This window comes from Cotesia typhae, unplaced genomic scaffold (genome assembly GCF_013202065.1).
Source record: "Cotesia typhae breed Kobodo isofemale line unplaced genomic scaffold, CoteBio_Ctyphae contig_27, whole genome shotgun sequence".
In the NCBI taxonomy this organism is placed as follows: Eukaryota; Metazoa; Arthropoda; class Insecta; order Hymenoptera; family Braconidae; genus Cotesia; species Cotesia typhae.
Genome location: NW_027423733.1, coordinates 3,853,237 through 3,878,906, shown reverse-complemented (window position 1 = coordinate 3,878,906; position 25,670 = coordinate 3,853,237). Strand labels below are relative to the sequence as shown.

Sequence of the window (25,670 nt, the reverse complement as noted above, 5' to 3'; positions counted from 1 at the left end):
AGTGAAATATTTCGTAACTACGCACACTAAATTTTTTTTTAATTTTTAAATTTTCAACATATTTTTTTCAATTTTTTCAACATTATGACGGTTTCTTGGTATTTTTTTGTATTTAACTTTTTTTTGTATAGAATGAAAATTATTGTAACGAGTCTTATTTTTTTTGCAAAGTGCAGATGTTATTGAGATGAGTTTTATGAACGTGGACTTGGCGCAATTTTTTACAGTGAAACTGTTTTTGTTCGGATTTCATATCTTTTTGTTAAGTGTAATTTTTTGCTCGCCTCTTAATTTTAAAATTGAACTTTTCCCGCGTAAAATTAGAAATATGTAAATAAATTAATTAATGCAGGTAAAGCTATTATCATATAAAAGGTTATTTGTTCGTTAATTTTGAAAATCAAATCCTAACAAAAAATTAAAATTCTGTTTCTCTCATAGTAGCTAGTAGCATTAAAAAACTTAACGTGACTGACCCGTGTAAACTCTTCGGTTTCAATCAATTAACTAGCTTATCAATGGGGATTTTAAATTTTTTATGTATATATAGTTAAAGTTTAACATTTTTTTGAATTAAAAAAGTTGTTAATCTAGATTTAATGCTCTACTACACATTAATTTAACAATAACAATAATTATTTTGGTAAAGATAAACAATGATAATGATACTTTTAACATCAATTTATCATTACCGATATAATAAATTTCATTTTTATAATGATTATTATTGTTATTGTTACAATGACATTATTGTTAATAAAGGGGACAATGCATCATACGCATAATTGTAATACCTATGGCCTAAAAATTACAATTGTTTGAAATCCGCTCGATTGAATAACAATGCCACCTACAGGCAACGACTATAAAGTCGTAGAATGTGTACACTATCCAATGAGAATTGCCTAAATCTTGAATTTCTGGCCTGAAGGAAGAAAGTAAAACTCAAACAATCTTTAGCCTGTTGTGTATTTAGTCTAGTTAATAAATGAAATTCAATAGAAAGAATAGGTTTGAAAACCATCCACATATGAAGTTGTATGATAGTTTGTTCTAGAAATTTTGTATTTATAAAGTATTTTAACATTCTTAATTTCAAAATTAAATTTTTCCCGCGCAAAATTGAAAATTCATAAATGAATAAATTAATGCAGGCAAAGCTATTCTAATATGATAGGTTGTTTATTCATTAATTTTGATAATCAAATCCTAATAAAAAAATTGAAATTCTGTTTCTCTCATAATAGCTAGTAGCATTAAAAGACTTAACGTGACTGATCCGCGTAAACTCCGCGGTTAAAAGCGATTAACTATCTTATTAATAGGGATTTTACATTTTTATTTATATACAATAAAAATTTTAACATTTTTTTGAATTAAAAAAGTTGTTGATTTGGATTTAATACTCTAATACACATTAATTTAATAATAACAATAATTCATTCAGTAATAATAATGATAATGATATTTTTAACCTCAATTTGGTATTACCGATATAATTAATTTCATTCTCATAATTTTTATTATTAGTGTTATTGTTATTATGACATTGTTGTAAGTAAATGACACAATACACCATGCTCATAATTGTAAGACTTTTCACCTAAATCCACTTGATTGGATAACAATGCAACCTATCGGCAACGACCACAAAATCATAGAATGGTACACTATCCAATGGGATTAACCTCTGATTATGATTGTTCATGTACAAAAAACCTTTGTTCCAACTTCAAATTGTTTATTTCTAGTTTAATTAACATTTTTAATAAGCTGAATATTTGTATTCTAAATATTTGCACTGCGCATGCGTCAACTTTACGTTTAGACTTTCAGCGCGGACTTTTGAAAATTATATTGACCAGCACAGTGATTAGAGTAAGTGTATTTTTCTTGTAATTTTAATTACAGAGGTCACAGGACAAAAGGGCAACGTGTAGTTTTTAATAATTTTATAATAAGTTTTATTTTAATAAAGTATTGAAATTTTTTTTTAATTGTTATGGATTTTTTTTTTTTTTTTTTTTTTTAATAGTTCGTAGTATTGATGAAAATAGAATTGATGAAAATAAAAAAAAAATGTACATGCATTGATTAACAATTCTCTCGATATTTTTAAAAAATTTATAATGAAATTAATATTTATTTACTTAATGACATTGATATTGGCTGATGTCTAACAATTTTTTTTTAATTATTTGAATTAATTAAATGGTAATTCCTAAAAAATTACACCCGTAAATTTTTTAATTTTTTATACATGAGATGTGCTTGTCACTATAATTTTCAAAAGACCGCGCTAAAAGTCTATATACGTAAAGTTGACGCATGCGCAGTGCAAATATTTAGAATGCATACATACAGCTAATTAAAAATGTTAATTAAACAACAAATAAAAAATGTGAAGTAGGAACAAATGTTAAATATACATGAACAATCAAAAATAGAGGCTTGATGACTCAAATTGCTACCAAAATATTAAAAAATGCGACAGGGGGGCTAACTTAAAGGTACATTATTAATAAATTCTTTTTAAAATAAATGGAGAACGATCAAATGTTGAGAGTGAATAATAAAGAACAAACGAAAAGCTGAAAACGTGATAGAAAAAAAAATCAAAAATTGAAAGAAAAAAATTTGGGGTTCTAACTTCAGTGAGCTATCCCGTTGAATCTACAGTTTATGTAGAAATAATTCCAGTGCACTCTGGTGGTTGTAGATGCAAGCTGTGAATTAACTTTTTTCAGTGTAGTTGCGTATCTATAGTAAGATTACTACACATTTTTATTTTATCTAGTCTGTGGCGGTGACTTTTCTCCATTAAAAAACGTCAGGATCGAAATTTCTGGGCTTACTATAGTTTGTGCTGATAAAATTTAATAATTTTAAGTGAATTAAATGTTATAATTGATTATAATTAATCACGAAGGCTAGATAGAAGGAGGACGCTCGCTATAGGATTTTCAGCTGTTCAGGTGTACTGAAACTCCGTAAAGATTTTAGTTCATTACTGGCCAGTAGATTGCAGCTCGATTGCGGAGGTTCCCTTTAGGCTTCTATTGCGCATGACCACAAACGACTACATCCGCGACAGTATTCTTAGTGAAAGAGATATTTATTTTTTCAAGTGATTTTTAATAATTTTACGATTAAATTTAAAAAAAATGGTGAAGTGTTGTGCAGTTTTGAATTGTTTGAGTGGGAAAAAAAAGAACGAAAAAAGTAATGACTCTAATCTTCGTCAGACTTCTCTATTTAAAATTCCGAAGGTAACCTACAAATTTGTTTTACGTTGGTCAATTAAATTCATTTATTAGTACTTCAGTAACATTAATTAATAATTTGATATATTCATAATAATATACTATGACGCTGTGTAACATTTAATATAAAATTTCATATAGGATTCAGAAAAATTGCGCAAATGGAGCCTAGGATTATGTCAAAATTTAACACCTGACAAATTTGTGTGCGAGTTACATTTTTCTGATCATGATATTATCAAAAAGATATGATACCAATCTTCAATAATGATACTTTCACATCAGATCGAAAAAATATACTCTGAAACCGAATGCGATCCCGAAAGTAAATTCAATTCAAACTTCTGGGGAAAATACAAATTTACCGATAAATTCTGATAACGTGAGTGCGATATGACTTTGAAATAGATATAAATCATATCCATAAATTATTAATGTTTATTACAAACGGTTGTGTTGAATAATTTTACTTTAGGATTTGCAAACGCTTCAGAACGTTCCTTCCCCCGACTGTAAGAACTTCTGAAGAAACTTCAAATGGTACTCCGGATCTCAATGAAGAAGTAAGTTTTTTCTTGAGATATCAAAATCAATTTTTGCTTTGATTAAAGTTATACGTATTCATTACTTCAATGTTTTATTAAATAGCAGCCCACAGATACTCAACATGAAAATTGGAGTGCAGGAGAAACGACAATTTATTTCAGTAGTAAGGAATTAATAGAAACTTTAAAAACAAATATGTTACCGCAAAAATGGAGCTGGGCTGATGATGTGACGGATAGTCAGAAAATTTATTTGTTTTACGCGGATCCTAAATCTTTATCGTTGAAATTTCACGTTAAAATAGATAAAGAATTAAATATAACGGTATAGTCCTGTGATAGTTGAATTTTTTATTTTAGTATTGAATCAAAATTCTATGAAACAAATTTTATTTATTCATACATAGGTGACAAATATAAAAACGAATAAGTCTACAGCGGTTACGTTCACTCTTTTAAATGAAAAAGATTTTTGGAGTTTGCTAAGAGAACTAGAAACTAGTAGTTTCTGTGATGGTACAGGATTTAATAGTGACAGGTATTACAAAAATATATGATTGCTACTATCAAATAATAATAATTATGATATAATTTAAAAACTATTTTTTTCCACCAGATCTTCGCTAACTTGTGTGAATATATTGATAAATCAAAATTATCGATCTTATCAGGGTATCATCCGATGTAAACCTTGCCGAATTCTCAGACACCAGCTGCAAAACCGTGATAATAAAAGTACCAAAAATTTAAAAGTACAGTGCGATAAGCTGAAACGTCAATTAATTTCACAAAAAGGAAAACTACACGCTTGCAGCGAAAGGTAGTATAAGGGTCATTGCATTTCAAATCTACCATTTTTAACCTGACACTTTTTGATTTAGCTTAAACTAATGATGTTTTTTAAATTTTTCTACCCAATTTAAAAAAGTTACGAATTACAAAAAAAAAAAAGTGTCGTTTATTATTAAAATTTTTAAATAGCCGAATCAAAGAGGATCGGGTTCAAAATGAATCGAGTTGACATCGAAGTCCCATACGTAATAGAGCAACTAAATTGTTTTGTTATGTTCATAATTAATTTTTCGTATTTCAAGAATAATGAACTGTCTCAATTAATTAATGACCAAAAATTAAAATGTGCTGCTGTTGAGACTGAAGTTCTAGAAAAAGCCATAGCCGACCTTCCCGAAGTACAACAAAAAGCTGTTCGAGCTTGTTTCGATGCTGCAAAAGTAAAAAACTCCAAGCAGAGGAGATATGATATCGAGTGGGTATACGAATGCCTGTTAATGCGCATTAAAAGTTCCGCGGTGTATGACCGTCTTAGAGAGAGGCAAATTTTATCCCTCCCGTGCAAGGACACGTTAAATTCTTATATTAAAAAACTAGATAGCGCATTTGGTTTTCCCACTGCTATATTTGATACTCTAGGTTATAAAGCTTCACGTATGGAAGCACATTCTAAAAGGGGTATTTTGATTAGAATTGTTATTAAGCTTCAGCCGCAACATTAACAATTTATGAGTATTTGTAGTTACTAACTAAAAAACAGTTGATTTTGCCAAGCTTTGAAGGATCTAGATAGATTAAAAAAATCCTAGTGCCTTTCTCATTGATTTAATAATTTTAAAAATCACTAAAATACAATAGTTTAAACAATTTCGAGTCGTTTGAAAAAAAGAAGCAACTATTTCTATCTGGAACTAAATGGAAAATAAATCAATATTTCTAAAAATAAACTCCGAAAATTGTATCTGAAACTTTGACAGGATAATAATTATTGAAGATTCATAATTTCATAAAATTTTTTAATTTTACATTCATTATAAATTTACATGCTGTTTCCTATGCTACATACTAGTCGCCACTTGAATCTCCTTAATATATCAACAATTCTGTAGTTTTATTACAGCTTTTTAATTTGTCCAGCTTCAATAGTTAGAAATTCTTGATTAGCTTGCTTCTTTTATGCTTTTTAATAATATTTATCAATTGCTATAAGTAATATTAATTATCGATTTATTTTTCTTTAGGTACTCTTCTTATTGATGAAGTAGCGTTGAGTGAAGGAGTAAAATTAAATACAAGAACTATGACATTCGACGGATTTGTTGACTTGGGAGCTTATACACCAGGAAAGTTTATAAATACAAGAGCTGATCATGCTCTCGTGTTTATGTATCAGCCATTTCAAGGCGATTGGGTCCAAGTAATCGGGAGTTTCTTGAGCAAAAGTTCTGTTACCAGTGAAATATTGCATAAACTGATAATCGAATGCATACTACTACTTGAAAAAGCTGGGTTTAGTGTAGATTGTGTAACTACTGATGCTGCGCAATGGAATCGGGGTGCTTGGAAGCTATTTGGGATAGAAGATAAGAAATTTAGCTGTGAGCATCCGTACGATACAGAGAGACGACTATGGTTTGCATCAGATTTTTGCCATTTATTGAAAAACTTCAGGAATGGAATTATTAAACTTCCTTCTTTCTGGGTAATATGATCATTTGTTATTGATATTAATATGTGTGTGAGTGTACTGATGAATGTTTATTTTGTAGACCCCCGATGGTATTGTTAAAATGCTTCATTGGCAAATACTTATGAAGATTGAAGCATATGGCAAGATGAACTTGAAAATAGGTTTTAAATTATCGCCTCATCATTTAAAACCGGAAGGTTTTCAAAAAATGAATGTTTTGCTGGCAACACAGGTATTGGTTACTTTATTTTCTTCTAACAATTATTTATTTATAACATAAAAAACGTTTTAATGTTTTTTCGATATATTATTGCATTTAATGTAAATGTTTGCAGTTATTCGCACGTCAGTTAAGAGTAGCTATGTCAATGTACAAGAACAATTATTATGAACTGCACGACTGTGAACCCACTATAGCTTTTATGGAAAGAGTAGATAATATAATTAAAGCTATGAACTCTCGAACGCCTGAAACCGCTTTGCATGCAGCTAGTGATTGCTCGATGAGGAAGGTATTTAAATGAAAATGAAAATAATTTATAATATTTACATAATTTCAGTCTTTTTGAGATCGATATTCTAAGGTTTCATAAAAAAAAAAAAAAAAATCAATACCGCAGTTAATTAAGAGTGAGTAATTGAAAAGATTAATTTGTTAAAATCGATCACCTGGATCCCAATACTTGTCATTAAATCCTATGCTTTATTTATAATCTAAATATATGCATGCATTGAAATGTTATATAAGCCAGGGTCTTCTCATTTTATTTGCATCGCCTGATATTTTAATAATATTTCATACATCATTAATACAAAAAAACTTGTGATTTCTTTTTTTTTTATAATATTTGATAATAAATTTAATCGTCAGGCTATTGTTGACTTCGATCAATATCTCCGCGATTGGGAAAAAAAAGCAAAGGAAGAGCTATCAAAACAAAAAGCTGAAAGAAGGCAAAAAAAGGCTGATAATGATGAGAACATCGACAATTTTGAAGATAATTTCGAGTTTCCTATAACGACCACTACTTTAACTGGCTTTAAAGTAACTTTAGGAAGTACTTTAGAGTTGTCAGAATTCTTGCACAATAAGTGTAATTATGATTACCTCATGACATCACGCTTGAATCAAGATGCTTTAGAGGTAAGATATAAGTTCATGTATGAATTTTTTATCTTTAACTGATATTCTTGCAGTAAAAATTATTATTATTATTATGAATTATTGATATTAAGAACTGATTGTTTTATTTTCACTTTTTATACATTATAGAAATTCTTTGGAATTATGCGGTCAGCTTGTGGATGTAACGACCATCCGGAACCAATACTTTTTGGTCAAGTTTTTCGTCTTCTATGCAGCTATTCGTTAGCAACACCACCGAGGGGCTCCAACGTCACTGGGGGTGAATTATTAAAGTCACTTATGCACACAGAAGATTCACTAACTGCATCTACTCATAATAAAAAAGTTTGGCTCGAAAAAATTGATTCCATCGTCGAAGAAGGAATGGCTAATGAAAATAGAAGATTCTTTGATAACAATGTCAATACTGAACGTTTACCTTTCGACCATTGGGTCGATGATACAAGCGATGAAAGTGACGGCAATAACGAAACTTTGGATAATTGTGATGATAATAATAATAATAATAATAATAATAATAATAATAATAATAGTGCTACTGCTGATAGTGATAGTTATAATGATAAGTCGCCTGAGATACCCTTACCAAATAATACCTCTGAAAATTGTGATAGATCGAACATTTTAAACGACGATATAATTAATTTAGATCATGATTATGACATTACGCACACTAGTGATCATGTCGTTTCATACATTGCAGGATTTATGGCAAGGAAAGTTAGTCGTTTTACTAAGTGTTTAGACTGCAAAGAAATGTTAACTGCCTCACATTCGACCGAACGTGACAAACTAATTGAGAAAATGAGCGACGGAAATTTAATTTATCCAAGTGATGCTTTATTTTTGTTAATTAGACAGTTAGAGGCTCAGGTATTAACAGTAGTGGGAACAAAAAACTTTACATCAAATACAATGTTCCAAATTTTGGAAAAAATTTCACAGCTTGAAGATTTATCTATCCTTGGATGTGAAGAACATCGCAAAGAATTCATGATAAAAATTATAAATAACTTTATTGTTATGAGAGGCCATTTTTGACGGATTTTTTTAATAGAAATGTAAACAATCGGCAAATCATGACGAAACGTATGCGCAAGTTCGCGAAAAAATGAAAATTCATATTTTACTCTGTTTTTATCTTCAATAACTCTTGTTATGTTTATTAAAGGATGTTAATTATTATTTATTATAATAAATTTTATATTCATTTAAGTTATTCGCAACTTTTTTCCATCACAAAAACCTCGATAAAGAAACTCCAAAGACTATCAATGACTCTAAATTACAATGAAAATAATAAATTGATAATTATTTATAATGAAATATTATTATTTAATGTTATTTTCATTAGTATTATTATTATTTTAACAAATTAAATTTTATTCATAATTGTTATTCTCTTGATAAAGAAAATATGAAAACTTAAAGTTTGATATTTAAAAACATCACTTGAGATTTTATTTGAATTTTACATCATTTAAATCTATGGGGACCTTCGCAACAGCAGCGCGCTCTGTTGTTTGGATTCAATTTTTAGGCTGTGGCTTCAGTATAGCGAGCGTCCTCCTTCTATCTAGCCTTCGTGTAATTAATTAATATCAGTAAAATAGAATATGACTTACTTTTATGATATATCATTTTGGAAAAAGGAGTACCATATAATTAAATAAAATTTTGCAACCTTGAAATACCATTCTGCTTACAGTAAACACAGTCGGTAGTCTGGCGCTCCGTTTACAACGGAATTTTTGAACGGAACTTGGCGCCAGATTATACCAAATCTGTGGATAAACGTAAAGTTGACGCATGCGCACTGCAAATATTTAGAATAAAAATATTCAGCTAATTAAAAATGTTGATTAAACAACAAATAAACAATGTGAAGTAGAAACGATTGTTATATATACATAAACAATCGAGAAGAGAGGTTTAATGAGCCGTATTACTAAAAAAATATTAAAAAATCCAATAGGGAGGCTAACTTAAAGATATATTAATAAGAAATTTTTTTTTAAATAAATAAATAGAGAACTAACAAATCAAACAAATGTTGATAGTAAGCGATGAAGAACAAACGATGAACTAACGATGTGATAAAAAAAAGTTCAAAATTAAAAAAAAAAAAACTGGGGTGCTATCTTAAATCTCGCATTGGCTGTATTGTTTACCGCAAATTGTCTACAGTTTATGTGGATATAATTCCAGCGCACCCTGGCGGTCGTAAATGTAAGCTATGAATTACTTTTTTAACTGTAGTTTCGTATCTTTAAAAAGATTACTACACATTTTTATTTTATTTAGTCTAGGGCGGATATATTTCTCCAGCAAAAAAAGTCAGAATTGAAAAATCTGAGCGAGCTATAGTATGTGCTGATAAAATTTAATAATTTTAAGTGAATAAATTGTTGCAAGTGTAAATAATTGATTAAAACGGTAAAATAAGTGATTAATTAATCTTGATGATAACAAATTAAGTTAAAAAAGTACCTCAGAATTAAAATAAAATTTTGTAACCCCGAAAAGCCGTTCTGCTTACAGTAATAACATTCGGTAGTCTGGCGCTCCGTTTTGAACGGAACTTGGCGCCAAATTCTACCGAATTTGTTGATCTTGGTCAAATATAAAAATCTATTGTATCAAGTATTTATGATAATTTGAATTAAGAAAAAATTACTTCCACCAAGAATATAATTTTAAGAAAAATTTTTACTTCGGCTAACACAACTTTGATCTTCCTTCAGGCATCCGAAAATTTTTTTGAGCTAAGAATTTTGTTCTCCAGTCAAGAAATTTTTCTTTTTGTGTATATATCCCATGTTAAATTATAAAGGGGTTACCAGACAGCTGATCCGAACGATAATTGATCCTCCCCTTCCCCTTACATAATATATTACATTTTGAAATATATTATATTTATGAAATATATTACATTTTGCACTGAGATTTAAATCTATTAAAGCAGTACACGATTGTTCCGAAGATTGAAATCCGATCATCCATATTGAAGTTCATCTTAACAATTGATATGTTCTTACAAAAACGGATATAGTTTTGATCGCTTTTTATTACTCGATTATTTCAGAAGCATTTGACAAACCTTACGTAAAATGTAAATCTTTTCTCAGAAACAATCAAGGCTTATGAATTGAAAAACTTACAGCACCTAATAGATTTTATGGACAAAGATTTATCAGTAGTACTCGAGGTTGATACTGACATTAATATTTCTGACATAAAAAAAGTTTTTTTTTGTTATAAAAAATTTCAAATCATGTACAATTTTATTTTCGAATAACATAAAAATACACTTTAAATTTTTGTTAGCTGCATATTTCCAATACGAAAAGTGTAATAACGTTTGATGAATGGAATGAAAGAAAATTAAATTATGATGACTTATGATATTGTCAAAAATGAAACACTGATTATGAAAATTATATGTTTTACTATAGAATTGTTGTATACTTTAAATTTAATTAGTAATTATTAGAATACAGTGGTTCATGTATAAAATTAAATAATGAAGGATTTGAGTCTATAATTCGATGGAACATGGATGACATTTTTTCACTTGATGACATAGTTCTCCTGGCCTTTTTTAACAGCGTGTCGGTCCATGACATTTTGCCGAGTTTTTCTTGATTAGTAACGAATCCTACAAACTGAAATATAATTAAATAATTCATGAAGAAAACATTGATATCAATAAATTACATAAAAGGTTAATATAGCCCATGAAAAAGTTATCTACTATGTATCTGATAACCCATACAAAGAATAAGGATCGGTCGATCATTGGACGATGATAGGCATCCGATCCTTGATGATCGGCCGAGAATCGGATTTTTCATTGGGCCAAGGCTGGCTGGGTATCGGATGTTAACATCGGCCCAAGACTGGCGACTAAGCATAGGCCGAGCATAGTAACCGAGCATCGGCTGATCATCGGCTGAGCATATTCAAACGGAAAAATAATTTTTAAATCAGGCTGAAGTATCGCGAAATTATTCATTTTTTTTTAGTCGTATTGTTATGTAGATTTTTAATTTCAGCCTCGGGTTGCACAAGAGCGGCGAGCCCAAAGAGTATAAGATAGAGGGGAAGGTCGCGTATACTGTTACGAATGCCATCTGATGTTTGTGTCCAAGTACTAAAGTACTGTCATGGCGGTTTAAAGTAATGCGTCATACTGGTAATACCAAAGTTGCTTGTAACGGCTAACAGCACTTGATTTTTATCTTAATATAAAATTTTTTTTAAACTAATTAAAAAAACATGGTTCGGTGTAATGTGAAAAGATGTCTAAGAAGACCAGAAAAAGATAAAGACCATTCTTTTTTTTTTTTATGGCCAAAGGAAGAACGAATGTAAGTAATATAGGCATTAAATTTATAGCGTCTCAAAAGTAAGTTATTGATTATCGATCAACTTTTCTTGCTTGTAAATATTTATATCCTGTAAACTTGGTGTTGTTAAATGTTTTTTATTTACATTAAATTACATAATATTAAAAATTTTGCTCGATGAAATTAGTGTTTTGAATTGATTTTTAAATTTTATTGTATAGACGCCAACAATGGAAGGACTTTGCTCAGTATAAAGGGTCTTCCAACAGTTTACGAATTTGTTCCGATCATTTTGAAAGACGTTATATCAAGAAAAATGCACCACCCAAACGACTATTAGTACCAAATGCTGTTCCTACTTTACTTCCGCCTGATAATATTTTGAAGATGCCCAAGAATATGCCAAAACCTCCTTTGACAAATTCAACTGCAAAAATTTATTAGTAAACGTCAATAATGAAGAAGTTATATTTGAACGTCCGGCTTTGAAAGGTATTGTTTTAAAAATAATTTAAAGAAAAAATGAGAATTGTTGCAGTAGTAAAATAGAACAATATCGCTAATATCAATATTGTTGTTACAGATGAATGCTCGCATAATGACAGGGGCATTACTTTTGAAATACGCAAGGCTACTGATAATGAACCAGCTTTAATTAATATTGAAACAAATAGCTTTGTGAAAATTTCATTAAGAGGTAAGAAGTGCTTCTGCTTGCATTAGAAGCTGTGACTTAAATACAGGCAAAAAAAATCAGTAAATTGCATTTAATATTTAAATTCATGATTTTTTTGCGTTTCTGTCGAGTAAAAGAAACTGGTGAAACGATAGAAAATGTAATAAATCCAAAAGTGAGGGGATAAAATGCAGAAGATATACTTAAAAAAAAAATCAAAAAAAAAATTCTGTGATATTCAACTGAGAGATAGCATTTTGAAAATTATAACTATTGTAACAAGCAGCCTTACAATTTTTCCAAATTTTTATTATTTCAATGCCAATGAAAATGTGATATTTTGTTATTAATAATTGTAAATAATTAAAAATTATAGTAACTACTGTTTTAAAAATGTCTGAGCCCGAATTGTAAATATTATTTATTAGAATTTTTGTTACTACTGTTTCAAAAATATCTGAATCAAAATTGTAAATATTTTTAGATTTTTTGTTTAAATAGCTTATTAAAATTTAAACACAAATTTTTAATTTTTGGTAAAAAATAGAAAATATTTTAAATACCTTAAATTAACATTTTCTTATTTTGGAGATGATAAAATTGGAAAATTGTAAGTAACTTAATATTGTTCGAATTGCATTGTAATCAATCCCCGGAAACATGATAGATATTCCAGATTTACCGTAGCAATAGTGAACAGTATATAATAATTGCAACTTATTACAGCCTTATACGCATTAATACCAGTGTAAAATTTAGTGACAACATCAAAATAAAACTCGACAAAATTTACAATTAAGATTATTTGATTGTGAAGCCAATTCCTATCCTACTTAGTTTAATTTTTTTCTGTCCCCACTTTTTCTACTAATCACAAACACAATAAGTTCATGAATCTTACAAAGCATCATCTATTACGTCATCAATTTTTTTTTTTTTTTCATTACAAGACGAACGAGAAATTGGAAAATCAACGGAACCACTAAATCCAGAAGCAGTAATACGGCCAACTGATAGTCAAGAACCTAAATTTAATGCAGCAGAAAAACTTATCAATACTGTCGAGGCAGCCTCACAAAATGATACTTATATGCCCATATTGCCAACTAATTCTGAAGAACCGAAATCTAACGCAGCATTGGAAGAGTTGCCATTCAACAACAGGGCGGAAACGCTAAACTTGAATATTTCGCCTGAGATTCCTGCGCAATATAGTACACCTAAAAAGAATCATAAATTTATACGTAAGTTTGAACTTTTTCAAAAAAACACCGAGTCAAATAATGAAATCACCGAACGCAGTATCTTCTAAAGTTAAAAAATTGAAATGTTAACGCCTAAATCTTTAAGGCTGCATAAAGGGGCTAGAACAATAGGTCGATTGCGAAGCCAAATTAACAGGATGGAGAAAAATTTGCTGTAAAAAAAAAAAAATGAAGCAAGACGTTGAATCAATAATAAATGCGTCATCAAATTATTTGAGTAAAAAAGCTTTAGTATTATTTGCAGCCCAATTACGCTTATCTGTGAAGAACAAATATGCTAAACGCTACAGTAACGAGGTGAAAGATATTGCATTGTCTATAAAATATCATTCCCCCAAAACTTATAAGCTTTTAGCGAAATTTCTACATATACCAACTATAAGGACTTTGAACGAATATCAAAAAGATTTTCCTACCACTCCAGGTTTAAATTTAACTGTATTAAATCAACTTAAAGATACGTTTGAAAAAAACAATACTGAAGATCGTCTTGTTAGTGTTTTATTCGACGAAATAAGTTTAGCCACTGAAGTTCACTATGATGCAGCCAAAGATATGTTCCACGGTTATGCTGATGATGGGGAAGAGCGTACGAATGAAATAGCGCATTGTACATTAGTAGCAATGATAACTTGGATTAATAAACCAATGAAGCAAACGATTGGATATTGGTTTCTAGGAAAGAAAGGCAATTCAGCAAAAACTCACAAAATAATGGTTAATACTATTGAAAAATTGAATGAGACTGATCTTATCGTCAAATGTTTAATTTGCGATCAGGGAACTCGAAATACCGGACTGATAAAGAAGTACAAAATAACTAAAGATAAACCTTTCTTCGAGTTTACAGTTGGTGACGAAAACGCAAGATTTATATCATTTTTGACCCTCCTCATTTAATCAAATCTTTTCGCAACAATCTATTTAACAAAAGATTTAAATACCGAGGTGGATACGTAGATTGGAAACTGATTTACAAAGTTTATTTGTTGAGTAACCAAATGAACATTAATTTTATTCCAAAATCAATGATCGTCATTTTGGAATGCAACAAAATGCAGCTAAAATGACTGTTTCACTAGCAACTCAAATTTTTTCAAATTCAATGTATTTAGCTTATCAAGCTTACAGAATGATAAAACCGAACGAATTTCCCGACAATGATACAACGGCAGATTTCTTATTGGACATGGATAAATTATTTGATTCACTTAACTCGCATCTTCTTCAACCAACAGTTAAATCAAAATTAAATTTTGCCATAACTGAGACATCTGGACACATAGAATTTTTAAATGAAATGTTGCTTCACTTTGCCGATAGCAAATTTGAAAAAAAATGATAAACAAAAAGCTATTCCACCGTGCATCACAGGAATTATGCTAACTATTAACAGTGTTTTAAAATTATCTGAAGAGCTAAGAAAAGAATATAATATTCCAGCATTGAAAACTAGGCGTTTGAATCAAGATCCTCTCGAAAATTTGTTTGCAGTTATTCGTCAACAAAATGGATGTTCAGTCAATCCTTCTACCAGATCATTCGAGACAGCTATAAAACAAAATTTTATTACGCAATTAACTAAAGTTTCCGAATCGGCAAACTGTCAAGATGACGGAAACATGATTTTTGCAAAATTAAACAAGCTCAGTGCTGCAATCGCCAAGCCACAAAAAAGTCAACTGTCTTTGCGAGAAGCCTTAATAGAAGCCTCCAATCCAATCAAAGAAATAGAAAAAGATATGTCACTGACAGAAACAGCTTCATTCACCCATGACAATGCGATTTATTACATTTGTGGATATCTAACCCGCAAATTTTTAAAGTTTCACAAAAACTGTCAAAAATGTGTAGATTTCCTAGTACTACCTAAATCTGATAACAATTATCAAGAATACAAACTATTTACTATTATGAAAGACTATGCTGATAAAAATGGGCTCCAATATTCTACAGAAATTGTGTTTACAGCTGTTAAAAAATGGAATACCAAGTTTGACGAAGTTATCCGTAGTTGTATTTATGAAAAAATATATCGGCGCATTTATACTCAACACTGAGTTCAGAATTACCAGCTTTTCAATTGTGTTCCTTCGATGCTACAACTTTATTTTTAAATATTTTTATAAAAACACGATGCTTCTGGGAAGCGCGATTCATCAGACGTGATCTAAAAAAGACTGATACTGTAACATCCAAAAAATAAATATAAGGAAACTGTCAAAATTCGTAAAATCAACTACTGAAGAAATTCCAAAGATAAAGTCGAACCAAAGTGAAGACCAATAAAAAATAAATTAAGGAAAAGATTGAGTAAAATATATATTTATATATTATTTATCTGTTATAGTCATTTAAGCAAAAAAATTTTTATACATATTATTTAATTGTTATTCTGTTATATACGTTAAAGCATATTTCGTAGATAGATTTTTTCATATTACCAAGTGCAATGACAGAATTTTGGCTGTTGCAGCAGTGATTAGTAAAAAAATATGTTTTATGAAATATTTTATTATTATAATTAATAGGTTGCTTTTAAGAAAACTTTTATTAATATGAGAGAGCTTTATATTTACACCAAGTTTTATATTATGTTTTTAATTAGTTCAATTGAGTAAATTTTATCGTACATCAAATCATTTTGCAAAAGAAAGATTGCTTTTTGCTAATTTTTACAATATAATTATTGTTAAAATAATAGTTTTATCATTTCAGGATTATCATTAATCAATTTTTTATTACTATGTATTTGCAGATATTTATTATTTTAATAAATTTTAATAATTCTTAATTATTTTGTCTTAAATTATTTGTTTTCACATTTTATCTTAGGAAATTTAAATTGAACTGAACCGAATGTCCCGCGCGTTTTACGTTTTCATGACTGGACACAATCACTAGAGGCGTTGAAACTTGTGTACGCTTTTTAACATTGCCACTAATGAGAGCCTTCCCCTCTATCTTATACTCTTTGGGCGAGCCAATCTAAGTTCCTTGAAAAAAATTTTAAGATTAAAATGCGATGGGAATCGAACTTGGTCCGTCTGCCTAGAAGTCTCGAACATTACTAACTGCGCTGCATGCCGTAGTTAACCGAAAGAATTCAGTTCAGCTACTTAAATGATCAACAAGTATTTTATTCCAATGCATACCAATAATTCGCTTTATAGGTACTTTATTTTCTCAATTTTTATGAGTAATTAATGAATAACTAATTGAAAACTTTTCTCTAATAAAAACGGTAAATTTATCACCCTACTTATTCGTTTGAGAATGTTTGTTATCTTCCATAAATATTCAATAATGCCAGTAAATAAAATTTAAGAAACAGCTGATATGATATTTAGAGGAGATGCATAGCAGAAAATTTATCATATCGGCCAAGCAACGTCTGATGATCGTTTGTCGTTGCTACGAGCTTAGTAGAGCGGTCGATGGTGAGCTATTCATAGGGTGATCATAAGGCACTGATCCTTGTCCAAGCATTGATAGCCTAGCTTCGAACGATACTCCGTACACAGTAAAAAATTTACGTCATTGCGTCAAAAAATTTAATGTTAAAAATTTTTATGTTAAATATTTAACACTTTTATGTGTAAATTTAACAATTATTATGTTAAATCAACACAAAAAAGTGTTAAATATTGAAGAGCATCGATCGGTGACCAATGGTGTACCAGCCATAGAGCGATGATGGAGTACCGATGCTCGGCCCAGCATAAGTAGCCTAGTCTTGGCCGATCATCGGTTTTTTCCGAGCATCGGTGACTTCGTATGGGAAGTCGATATAAAACCACATCAGAGAATTTTTCATGGACATTCAAAAGAATTTTTTATCGGCATTCAAAAGTATGAACTCAACAATTGTTAAATTTAATTTACAAGCCTTCAATTCAATTGTATAATAGATAAATTTTCTTACCTTATCATATTGATCTGGGCTTTTGATAGTTCTAGTGAAATCAACTGCTATCCGATCAATTTCCTTGGTTAAGTCTCTTACATTGAAACTAAAGAATTTTTTGCAAAATAATTAATCCAAAAGTATAATTTTTATTAGAGCTTCACTCGGGATCGGAATTATATTAATCTTATCTCAAATTATCAAGGCAAGACCAAACAAGACTATGATCGTAAAAAAAATCTCAAAAATAAGTACGAGTTGAATATATTATTCTAACAAAAAAAATCGTCATTGTTCATTAGTCGCAATTAAATAAAGAATACTTATTACCTTATTATAGTCAACAATTATTTATGCAAGCGGCCAAATATTTTTAGAAAAAAATTTTTTTACATGCTTAAATGATTTTCGAGACTTAATACGATAGATATTTTTAGTTCGAAATCAAGACAAGGTGAAAAATTTCAAGATCAATGTTCTTATCTGGTTTTGCCTCAGCTGGAGTAAAGCTCTAATTTTTACCTTAAATTATGATATCTTAGTCTTAATTTTATAAATGTTAATTACTGTTGCCTGATTTGGTCAATGTAACTGATGAAGAAATCTAAAGCGAAATCAACATTGTCTCGTTTTCCGGACATAATTGACAAAAATGCGTCAGACACTTGATCTCCAAGAAGTGTTGAGTTGTCCGCAATTGCTAAAATGAGGTACTTCTTCATTAAATTACGATTATTGGTACATCCAAGATACTGCAATCCAGGTTGTACTAACGGATTAGCAAGATGTGCATTCATCAAGTTCTCCCAGATACTTTCATTGGAAACTCTCAACCCGTTGCAATAAATCCAGCTCTCTTCACTCGGAGTTATTCTTGAAGGATAAAAATTAGAAGTGATTTGTCATATCTATCTCAAAAACGATTAATATTTGAGACCAACATTAAAGCAGTCCCAAAGTGACTTACATATTGTCGTATGGATTCTGGAGATGAGTTGCAATTTTTTCCGAAGCGAATTTTCTGCATTCTTCTTGACCAAACGCACATGCCCATGGAAGCAAATGATATCGAGCTAATTGAACTAAATGATTTTCACTTTTATCATACTCGAAGCCGACATGTTCAACTATGTTATTCAAAAGATGCAACATAAACCTTTCAAACAGATCATAAGCCGGAGTATTGATCAACAGATTATCGAATAGCTCTATTATTTTCATGGTTGGTATCCAAGGAAGAAAGTGAGTTTCTCTGTACATGTATGATATAACGTCAATAAGTACTTCGTAATACTGGTCATCGATAGTCGCAAAATAATGAAGATCGTAAATCAACTGTGCGCGATTAATTGGATCAATTTTGTAGAAGTTATCAGTGTGTAAGTAATCAGCAATGCGTTTCCAGTTTTTTAAATCATAATGAACTCGATAGAAGCCTGAAAAAAATATACGGAATAAAAATCAAAATTCATTTTTTCGTATCTATTGTTCACAATTCTGACCGCTTAGCTTAATATTAAAAATCACCCAGTCATCTTTATTGGTATTGTAAAGAGTAAACCTTTCACGGACTGGTCTTAGCCAATGTGTAGGTTGTGTGTTATCGAATTTGAGTTTCGAACTGTCGGTAAAAGTCAGCGGGATCATCCATAGATTATCTGGATTAGTTTTCATTGCATTGTATTGCGTAATATTTATATCTCCAGTTTCATAGTTTCTGGTTACGTTTATAATTGGATAGCCTGTTTGTTTTAGCCAAGGGTCCATTAGTTCCTGGATATTCAACGTTGCAAACAATCTGTTCTCATCATAAGACTCCTGCAAAGCATGGAATAAGTTGTTGGCTGTCACCCCACTGAATTGACTGCAATTGTTTAATAAATATAGTAGCATAAAAAAGTAAATTTTTTGTTTAACAATTTTTGAAATATCTATTGAAATTTAAGAAATATACAAGCTTAAACAGTGAGCTGCATGCAGATTTTTACTGCAGTTAATAGTAGTTCTTCAGAACAATACATACTTCCTTTTCAAATATTTCCTTACTCCATCCTGAAAAATTTTTTCAGACAAAATATTTTCGAGCATATAAAGAATAGCCGCCCCTTTTCGATAAGTAACCCCGTTGAATATCATCGAAATATCGATAGGGCTTTTTGGATTCCATTTTATTGGCAAGGGATATCTTATCTTTAACTCAGCGACGAAAGATATTCTATTGATGACGTCTACAACAAATAAATTTTTTCCGTGCCAATTTTTCAAGATCTATTGTAAGAATAATTAACGTTAGCAATGTAAATGATTGATCATCAATTGACATAGGTGCTACAGAGTAGGGTGGCGCAAGAAAAATTGCACTTTATGCTTCTAAAGGGGACAATAGGACCTCTCGAATTTTCTACGCTACCTCACTAAAGAGTTGAAACAAAGAATACCTGATCAACGAGTTTTCCCGAAAAGTAAACAGCGAAAGCTTCATTTAGCCACAGATCATCCCACCAAATAGGTGTCACTAAATTACCGAACCACTGATGAGACACTTCATGTATTGTCAATTGAATTACACGATCTTGAACAGTGATATCATCTCTGTTCGAGTCGAAGGAAATGGCATGCGTTCTAAAAATAAAATAATTAAGATAACGATTATTATACATTGTTTGATAATAGAAAAACGTTAAAGTTAATAAAATTGGAATCATTACAGATAACTAATGACTCCCCAATGTTCAGTAGCTGACGAAGAGTATCGGGGAATGGTAACTTGGTCTAGCTTTGGAAGTGAGTATGATATACCAGTATATTGTTCCATTGCAGTTACTGCTGCTTGACTTATATCAAAAGCAAGTCCAACGTTGTTTTTGTTACTTTTACTTGTCCAAAATGTCATATTTCCTTCGCCATTAGTGAATTGTTCATATGCAGCGATTATGAAAGTCACGAGGTATGTAGACATTGGTGGAGACTTTTTGAAATGAGTCCAAATTTTACCGTCTGTAGCATTTGTGAGACTTTCAACTGGCATATTTGATAGGGCTGTGTAATTAGGATAGTGCTTCAATGAAACTTCAAACTCCGCTTTGAATCCAGGTTCATCCCAGCATGGAAAAGCCTTGCGAGCTGCAGTTGGTTCAAAATGTGTTGCCACCATGTATCTGTTGTTTACAATTCAAAGTTTCTGATTAGAAATAAAATTTATTGTTTTTCAAGAATATGGGAATAAAATTAGAAATACATGCATGTTTGAAAGATTGATCTAAAGTTGGAAAAATTTGCACATTCTATACCGTGCAGAGTTTGAGACGCGTTCTTTTCAAATTGTCTTTACTCTCATAATAACGCACATTTTCCCCAAATACATGATCGAAATGAACATTGAATATGGAACAAATATTTACTAATAATCTTGACAATACTTTCAATTGCATCATAAGTTTATATTAAACATCGATAAAAAGCAAAAAATCATCTACTGAATATTAAGATAATAAATTGAAAAAATAATTTCGATAAAACTGAATAACAATTATGAATAAACTAGAATAAATTAATTTTACGTACAATTTAGTTAAGTAAGATAAAATTAAAAAATAGAATGAGTTGAAAAATTAATTTTTTTCAGATTTATCATGTCTATTCCTCCAAAAATTTTTAAAAATTTCAGACCATAAGCCAGTAAAAATCACTTTTTCTTTCGTATCAATATCAATAGATCGATGACAAATAATTTTGATAATCTCAGCGATGATTTTTCTGTCTAAAATAAGTTTTTTTGCCGCTTTCCGCATTTGTCGGCCAAAAAATAGTATACAGCCCTTGGATGGTAAATAGAAAATCTCAGATCACATATTTGTCAACCTCGGCTTTGCCTTGGTTACAATTACATGTGATCTGAGGCTTTTCTTATTTTCATTCCCGAGAGGTGTAACATACCCGTGTAAAAAAAAAATTTCCTGAAAAGTTCCGAAATAGTTCCTGGTCTGGAACGTTCTTATGATAAGACAATCCGGAACATCCCCGGAAATCTTTTGCAATGTTCTCGAAACAGTTCTGGAACATCCATGGAACACTTCAGGAACATCTTAGGAAAATCTCCGGCAGATTTATAGAATATCGCTGGAATGCTTCTAGAATAAATTGGGAATACTTCCGGAACACCTTCGGTACACTCCTGAAACATTTCCGAAATACTTCTGGAAAATTCCTGGAATACTTCCGGAACATCCCTGGAATACTTCCGGAACATCCCTGGAATACTTTCGGAACATCCCTGGAATACTTCTACAACAAATCGGGAATATTTACAAAATATATTGGAAACACATCGGAAAAATGATTAAAATATTCCTGGAACATCTCTCAAATACTTTTGGAACATTTTCGATAAACGTCTGTATTATGTCTGGATTTCTTTCAGAATAAATCGAGAATAGTTCCGGAACATCTCCGGCAAATTTATGGAACATTTCTGGAATTCGTCCGGAACAAATCCGGAATACTAGTAGGTAAACAGGGGGGTGCATACCCAGTCGGTAAAACAGGTTTGTGGGTTCGTGTCCATGCTAAGTTACCATTCGTGGATATGGGCGCCTTGTTTTACCGACCTGTTTTTACCGACGTGGATATGGTGGAGGGTTTTTCGTAGGTGGCGCTGGTGGTTAATTCTGTCGCCATTTTGAATCTTACTATCCACCATTTTCCCGCCATTTTTTAGATCAATCCACCATTTTGAATTCGCTATCTGGTGGCTGCTATCCGCCATTTTGACTCTGTTATCTGGTGGCTGCTATCTGAAATCCGCCATCTGGTGGTTGCTATCCACCATTTTGAATCCGTCATCTGCTATTTGCTATCAACCATTTTGAGTCTGAAATCCGTCATTTTGAATCTTATTTCCCACCATTTTGAATTTGTCGTTTCGAGTCTCAGTTCACCATTTTGTTAAAAAATGCACCTGTGATCTCAGCATCAACTATAGTTGCTTAGATCACAGGTGCATTTCATTGTTTGTATACTGAAAAGATGAATATATTGAAACTCTACGTACGACAACTTCTTGCGAGAAGGATTTCACGTAACGCCATCTGGCGATAGCTTGCATTACTTGTAACTGCGTAGTAGATGATGTCATCCGACAGGTCTGAACCTGTTCAAGGTCATGTAACTGCGCAGTAGATGACTCATTCTGTTCTAGAATCTTCTTACTGCGTAGTAGATGACGTCATTAAACAGGTTTTGAGGTAGAGGAGTGGGCGTAACTGCGCAGTATTTTCTGTCTATATAAGCAGCTTGCTGAGAGCGTACTTCACAAAAACGAAGTACACATCTCCAGTGAAGTACGAGCTCTCGTAATTAAAAAGTATTCAGTGTTACAAATTATATTGAAGTTCAGTGCTGTGAAGTACGCAAGTATAGTCCAGTGTGCAAAAACTATTGTGTGTACAAAAACTCTAGTCCAGTGTGCCAAAAACTATCGTGTAAATTCAGTGTATAACCCATAAACAGTGAACATAGCCTATAAACTGTGTACATAACCTACAGTGTACATAACCTATAATATTGTGTAAATAGATAGTAGTTAAGTGTGTGTCTTTCCAAGATGGCCCAACCTAACCTCATTGAGGCTTTAAAAAACTTGGTGGATACAATTGCAACCTCGTATGCTGATCTGTTGGGAGAGCAGCTGACTGATGAACATCGTGAAAGGTGTTCACGAGTGTGTAACGAGACCATTGAATACTTCAACACAATATTACTGGATCCTGGAACAACAATTCAAGTGAGACGAAGTATTCAAGCACACATCAACCAACTCAACTGGTTTGCCGATCAGTTCTCCAGACTCGGTAACCTAGTTGTTGGTGGAGATCTTAACCAAGGAGTCAAATGGCGGGACTTGGAAAACGCTTTCGCTGGTAACATCCAGACTGGATGTGTTGTCAACCAGCATCACAAAGATCCAGCATCATTTTTCCAGGCCTCACGGGACATCATCATCAACAAGGTACAGAGTGTCTTGAGAGATCTGGCAGGGCTGAAAGTGAATGTTGAACTCTTTTGTACATTCCGGAAACAAGAAGATGTAGAAGAGCGAAAGTTTTTCATCACTAAAAGTCGTGAGATTCTCCCTGCTACATCTCTCCAGGATTGGTACAGTGAACATGTATACGACAAATTACTTCAAAGAATTGAAGAATTTGAACATGAGGGTTCCGGATGGAGTCTGCTTGGACCGAACAGCTTGATGGTGACCATGTCAAGATTCGCACCAACCCAAGTTGGAAACTCCACCTTCGTCAAATTACCGAGGGATATTATCAGGAAGAGTGCGGTTACCAACATCCAAAACAATGACGAGTTCTGCTTCCTGTGGTGTGTCAACGCTGCCTTGCATCCACCAGTATCGGTTCCAGAAAGCCCTACAAGATATTGCCACTTCAGCATCAGATTGAACTATGAAGGTATTCAATTTCCAATTAAACTTAATGATGTATCAAAATTTGAAAAAATGAATGATCTTAGCATTAACGTATATGGTATAGATTCTGAATTCACGGGTAAAAAGTTTGAAAAAAGTACGATTATTCCATTATATTTAAGTAACTTCGAGTCAGAAACACCAACAATACATTTATTAATGATTAAAAAAAGTGTAAATTATACCAATAATTTAGATAATATTGAGTCTGTCTATCACTTTCCGTGGATACATAATCTATCCGGACTAATTAAAAGTCAAATAACTCTAGAAAGACATAAATTGTACTTTTGTGATCGTTGTTTGAATCATTTCAAATTAGAAAAATGTTATTTAGAACACCGAGCAGATTCAAATCTAATAAAGTTCGTATGGAGTTTCCTAGTGAAAAAAATAAAATTTTAAAATTTAAAGATTTCAAATCTAAAGATACTGTACCGTTTGTAGTTTACGCGGATCTGGAATGCACACTCGAACCCCCAGAAGATGATGAAAAGACAGTTCATAAACATGTTCCTCACAGTATTGCTTACTATGTACATTGCAGTTATGATAACACCCTCTCCAAATTCGAATTGAACCGTTCTCCTGATTGCATCAACTGGTTTGTTAAACAATTAGAGTCATTAGCTCTAGACTTTGAAAAAATTCTAAAGAATCCTATTAAAATGAAACCCTTAACCAAAGAGCAACAAGATAGACACAACCAGGCAACTGTGTGTCACATCTGTGAAAAGCCTATAACCTCTTCTAAAGATAAAGTTTATGATCATTGTCACTTCACGGGTAACTATAGAAACGCAGCTCATAAATCATGTAACGTTAATTATCAAAAATCCACTATTATTCCAGTTGTCTTTCATAATTTATCTGGCTATGACTCGCACTTTATAATTAAATCCTTAGCTATAGTATTTGAGGGTGAAATAATATTATTACCAATCAATAAAGAGCGTTACATTTCTTTCACAAAATCAGTTAAAAATACTTCAGTCTTTCTAAGATTTATTGATTCTTTTAGATTTATGGCCTCCAGTTTAGATAAATTAGCTTCATACCTTGATGACAAAGACAAACAGATTACGCGACTGCACTACACTGACCCCGACAAATTTAAATTAGCAATACGTAAGGGTGTATTCCCGTATGAGTACATTGACAGTATTGACAGACTAGACGAGACACAGTTACCTAACCAGGAATCATTTTATTCAAAATTAACAAACTCAACTATTTCTGATGATGACTATGCTTTTGCTCAAGTAGTTTGGAGTGAATTTAAAATCAACACGCTGGGAGAGTACTTAGACTTGTATTTGAAGACTGACGTACTTCTCTTGGCTGATGTCTTTGAAAACTTAGTTGTTTCAAGACGTACAATCTCGATGCACTTCATTTCTATACTGCTCCCGGTCTATCAAACGCTGCAATGTTAAAGCATACTGAAGTAAAACTTGAACTGCTGACTGATCCTGAGATGCTTCTTTTCATTGAGAAGGGTGTTCGCGGTGGGGTATCGATGTGTGCTAATAGACACGCTGAAGCTAACAACCGG

General features: G+C 31.5%; 2 protein-coding genes across 4 annotated transcripts in view; one reads left to right on the top strand and one right to left on the bottom strand.

Moving 5' to 3' along the window:
• The first annotated feature begins 7,238 nt into the window (after positions 1–7,238).
• On the top strand, positions 7,239–8,478 carry LOC141525707 (uncharacterized). The gene is made up of 2 exons (XM_074240271.1): positions 7,239–7,434; positions 7,564–8,478. Exons 1-2 carry the CDS (start codon positions 7,402–7,404, stop codon positions 8,476–8,478), a joined length of 948 nt encoding a protein of 315 aa, XP_074096372.1. The 5' UTR covers positions 7,239–7,401.
• A 2,219-nt stretch (positions 8,479–10,697) lies between these two features.
• LOC141525751 (thyrotropin-releasing hormone-degrading ectoenzyme-like) overlaps positions 10,698–25,670 on the bottom strand; it is a 28,934-nt gene continuing 13,961 nt past the window's right edge. Inside the window, exons 2-9 of one of the 3 annotated variants that reach the window (XM_074240364.1) lie at positions 20,343–20,792; positions 20,073–20,256; positions 19,658–19,902; positions 19,137–19,498; positions 18,602–19,070; positions 18,202–18,507; positions 17,653–17,740; positions 10,698–11,095 (exon numbers count right to left, since the gene is read on the bottom strand). In XM_074240364.1, the coding sequence (XP_074096465.1) occupies positions 11,039–11,095; positions 17,653–17,740; positions 18,202–18,507; positions 18,602–19,070; positions 19,137–19,498; positions 19,658–19,902; positions 20,073–20,256; positions 20,343–20,792 (2,161 nt within the window). In that variant the 3' untranslated portion in view covers positions 10,698–11,038. Of the gene's footprint in view, positions 11,103–17,652; positions 17,741–18,201; positions 18,508–18,601; positions 19,071–19,136; positions 19,499–19,657; positions 19,903–20,072; positions 20,257–20,342; positions 20,793–25,670 lie in introns of all 3 variants that reach the window. The other 2 variants (XM_074240363.1, XM_074240365.1) reach the window with 2 other exon arrangements.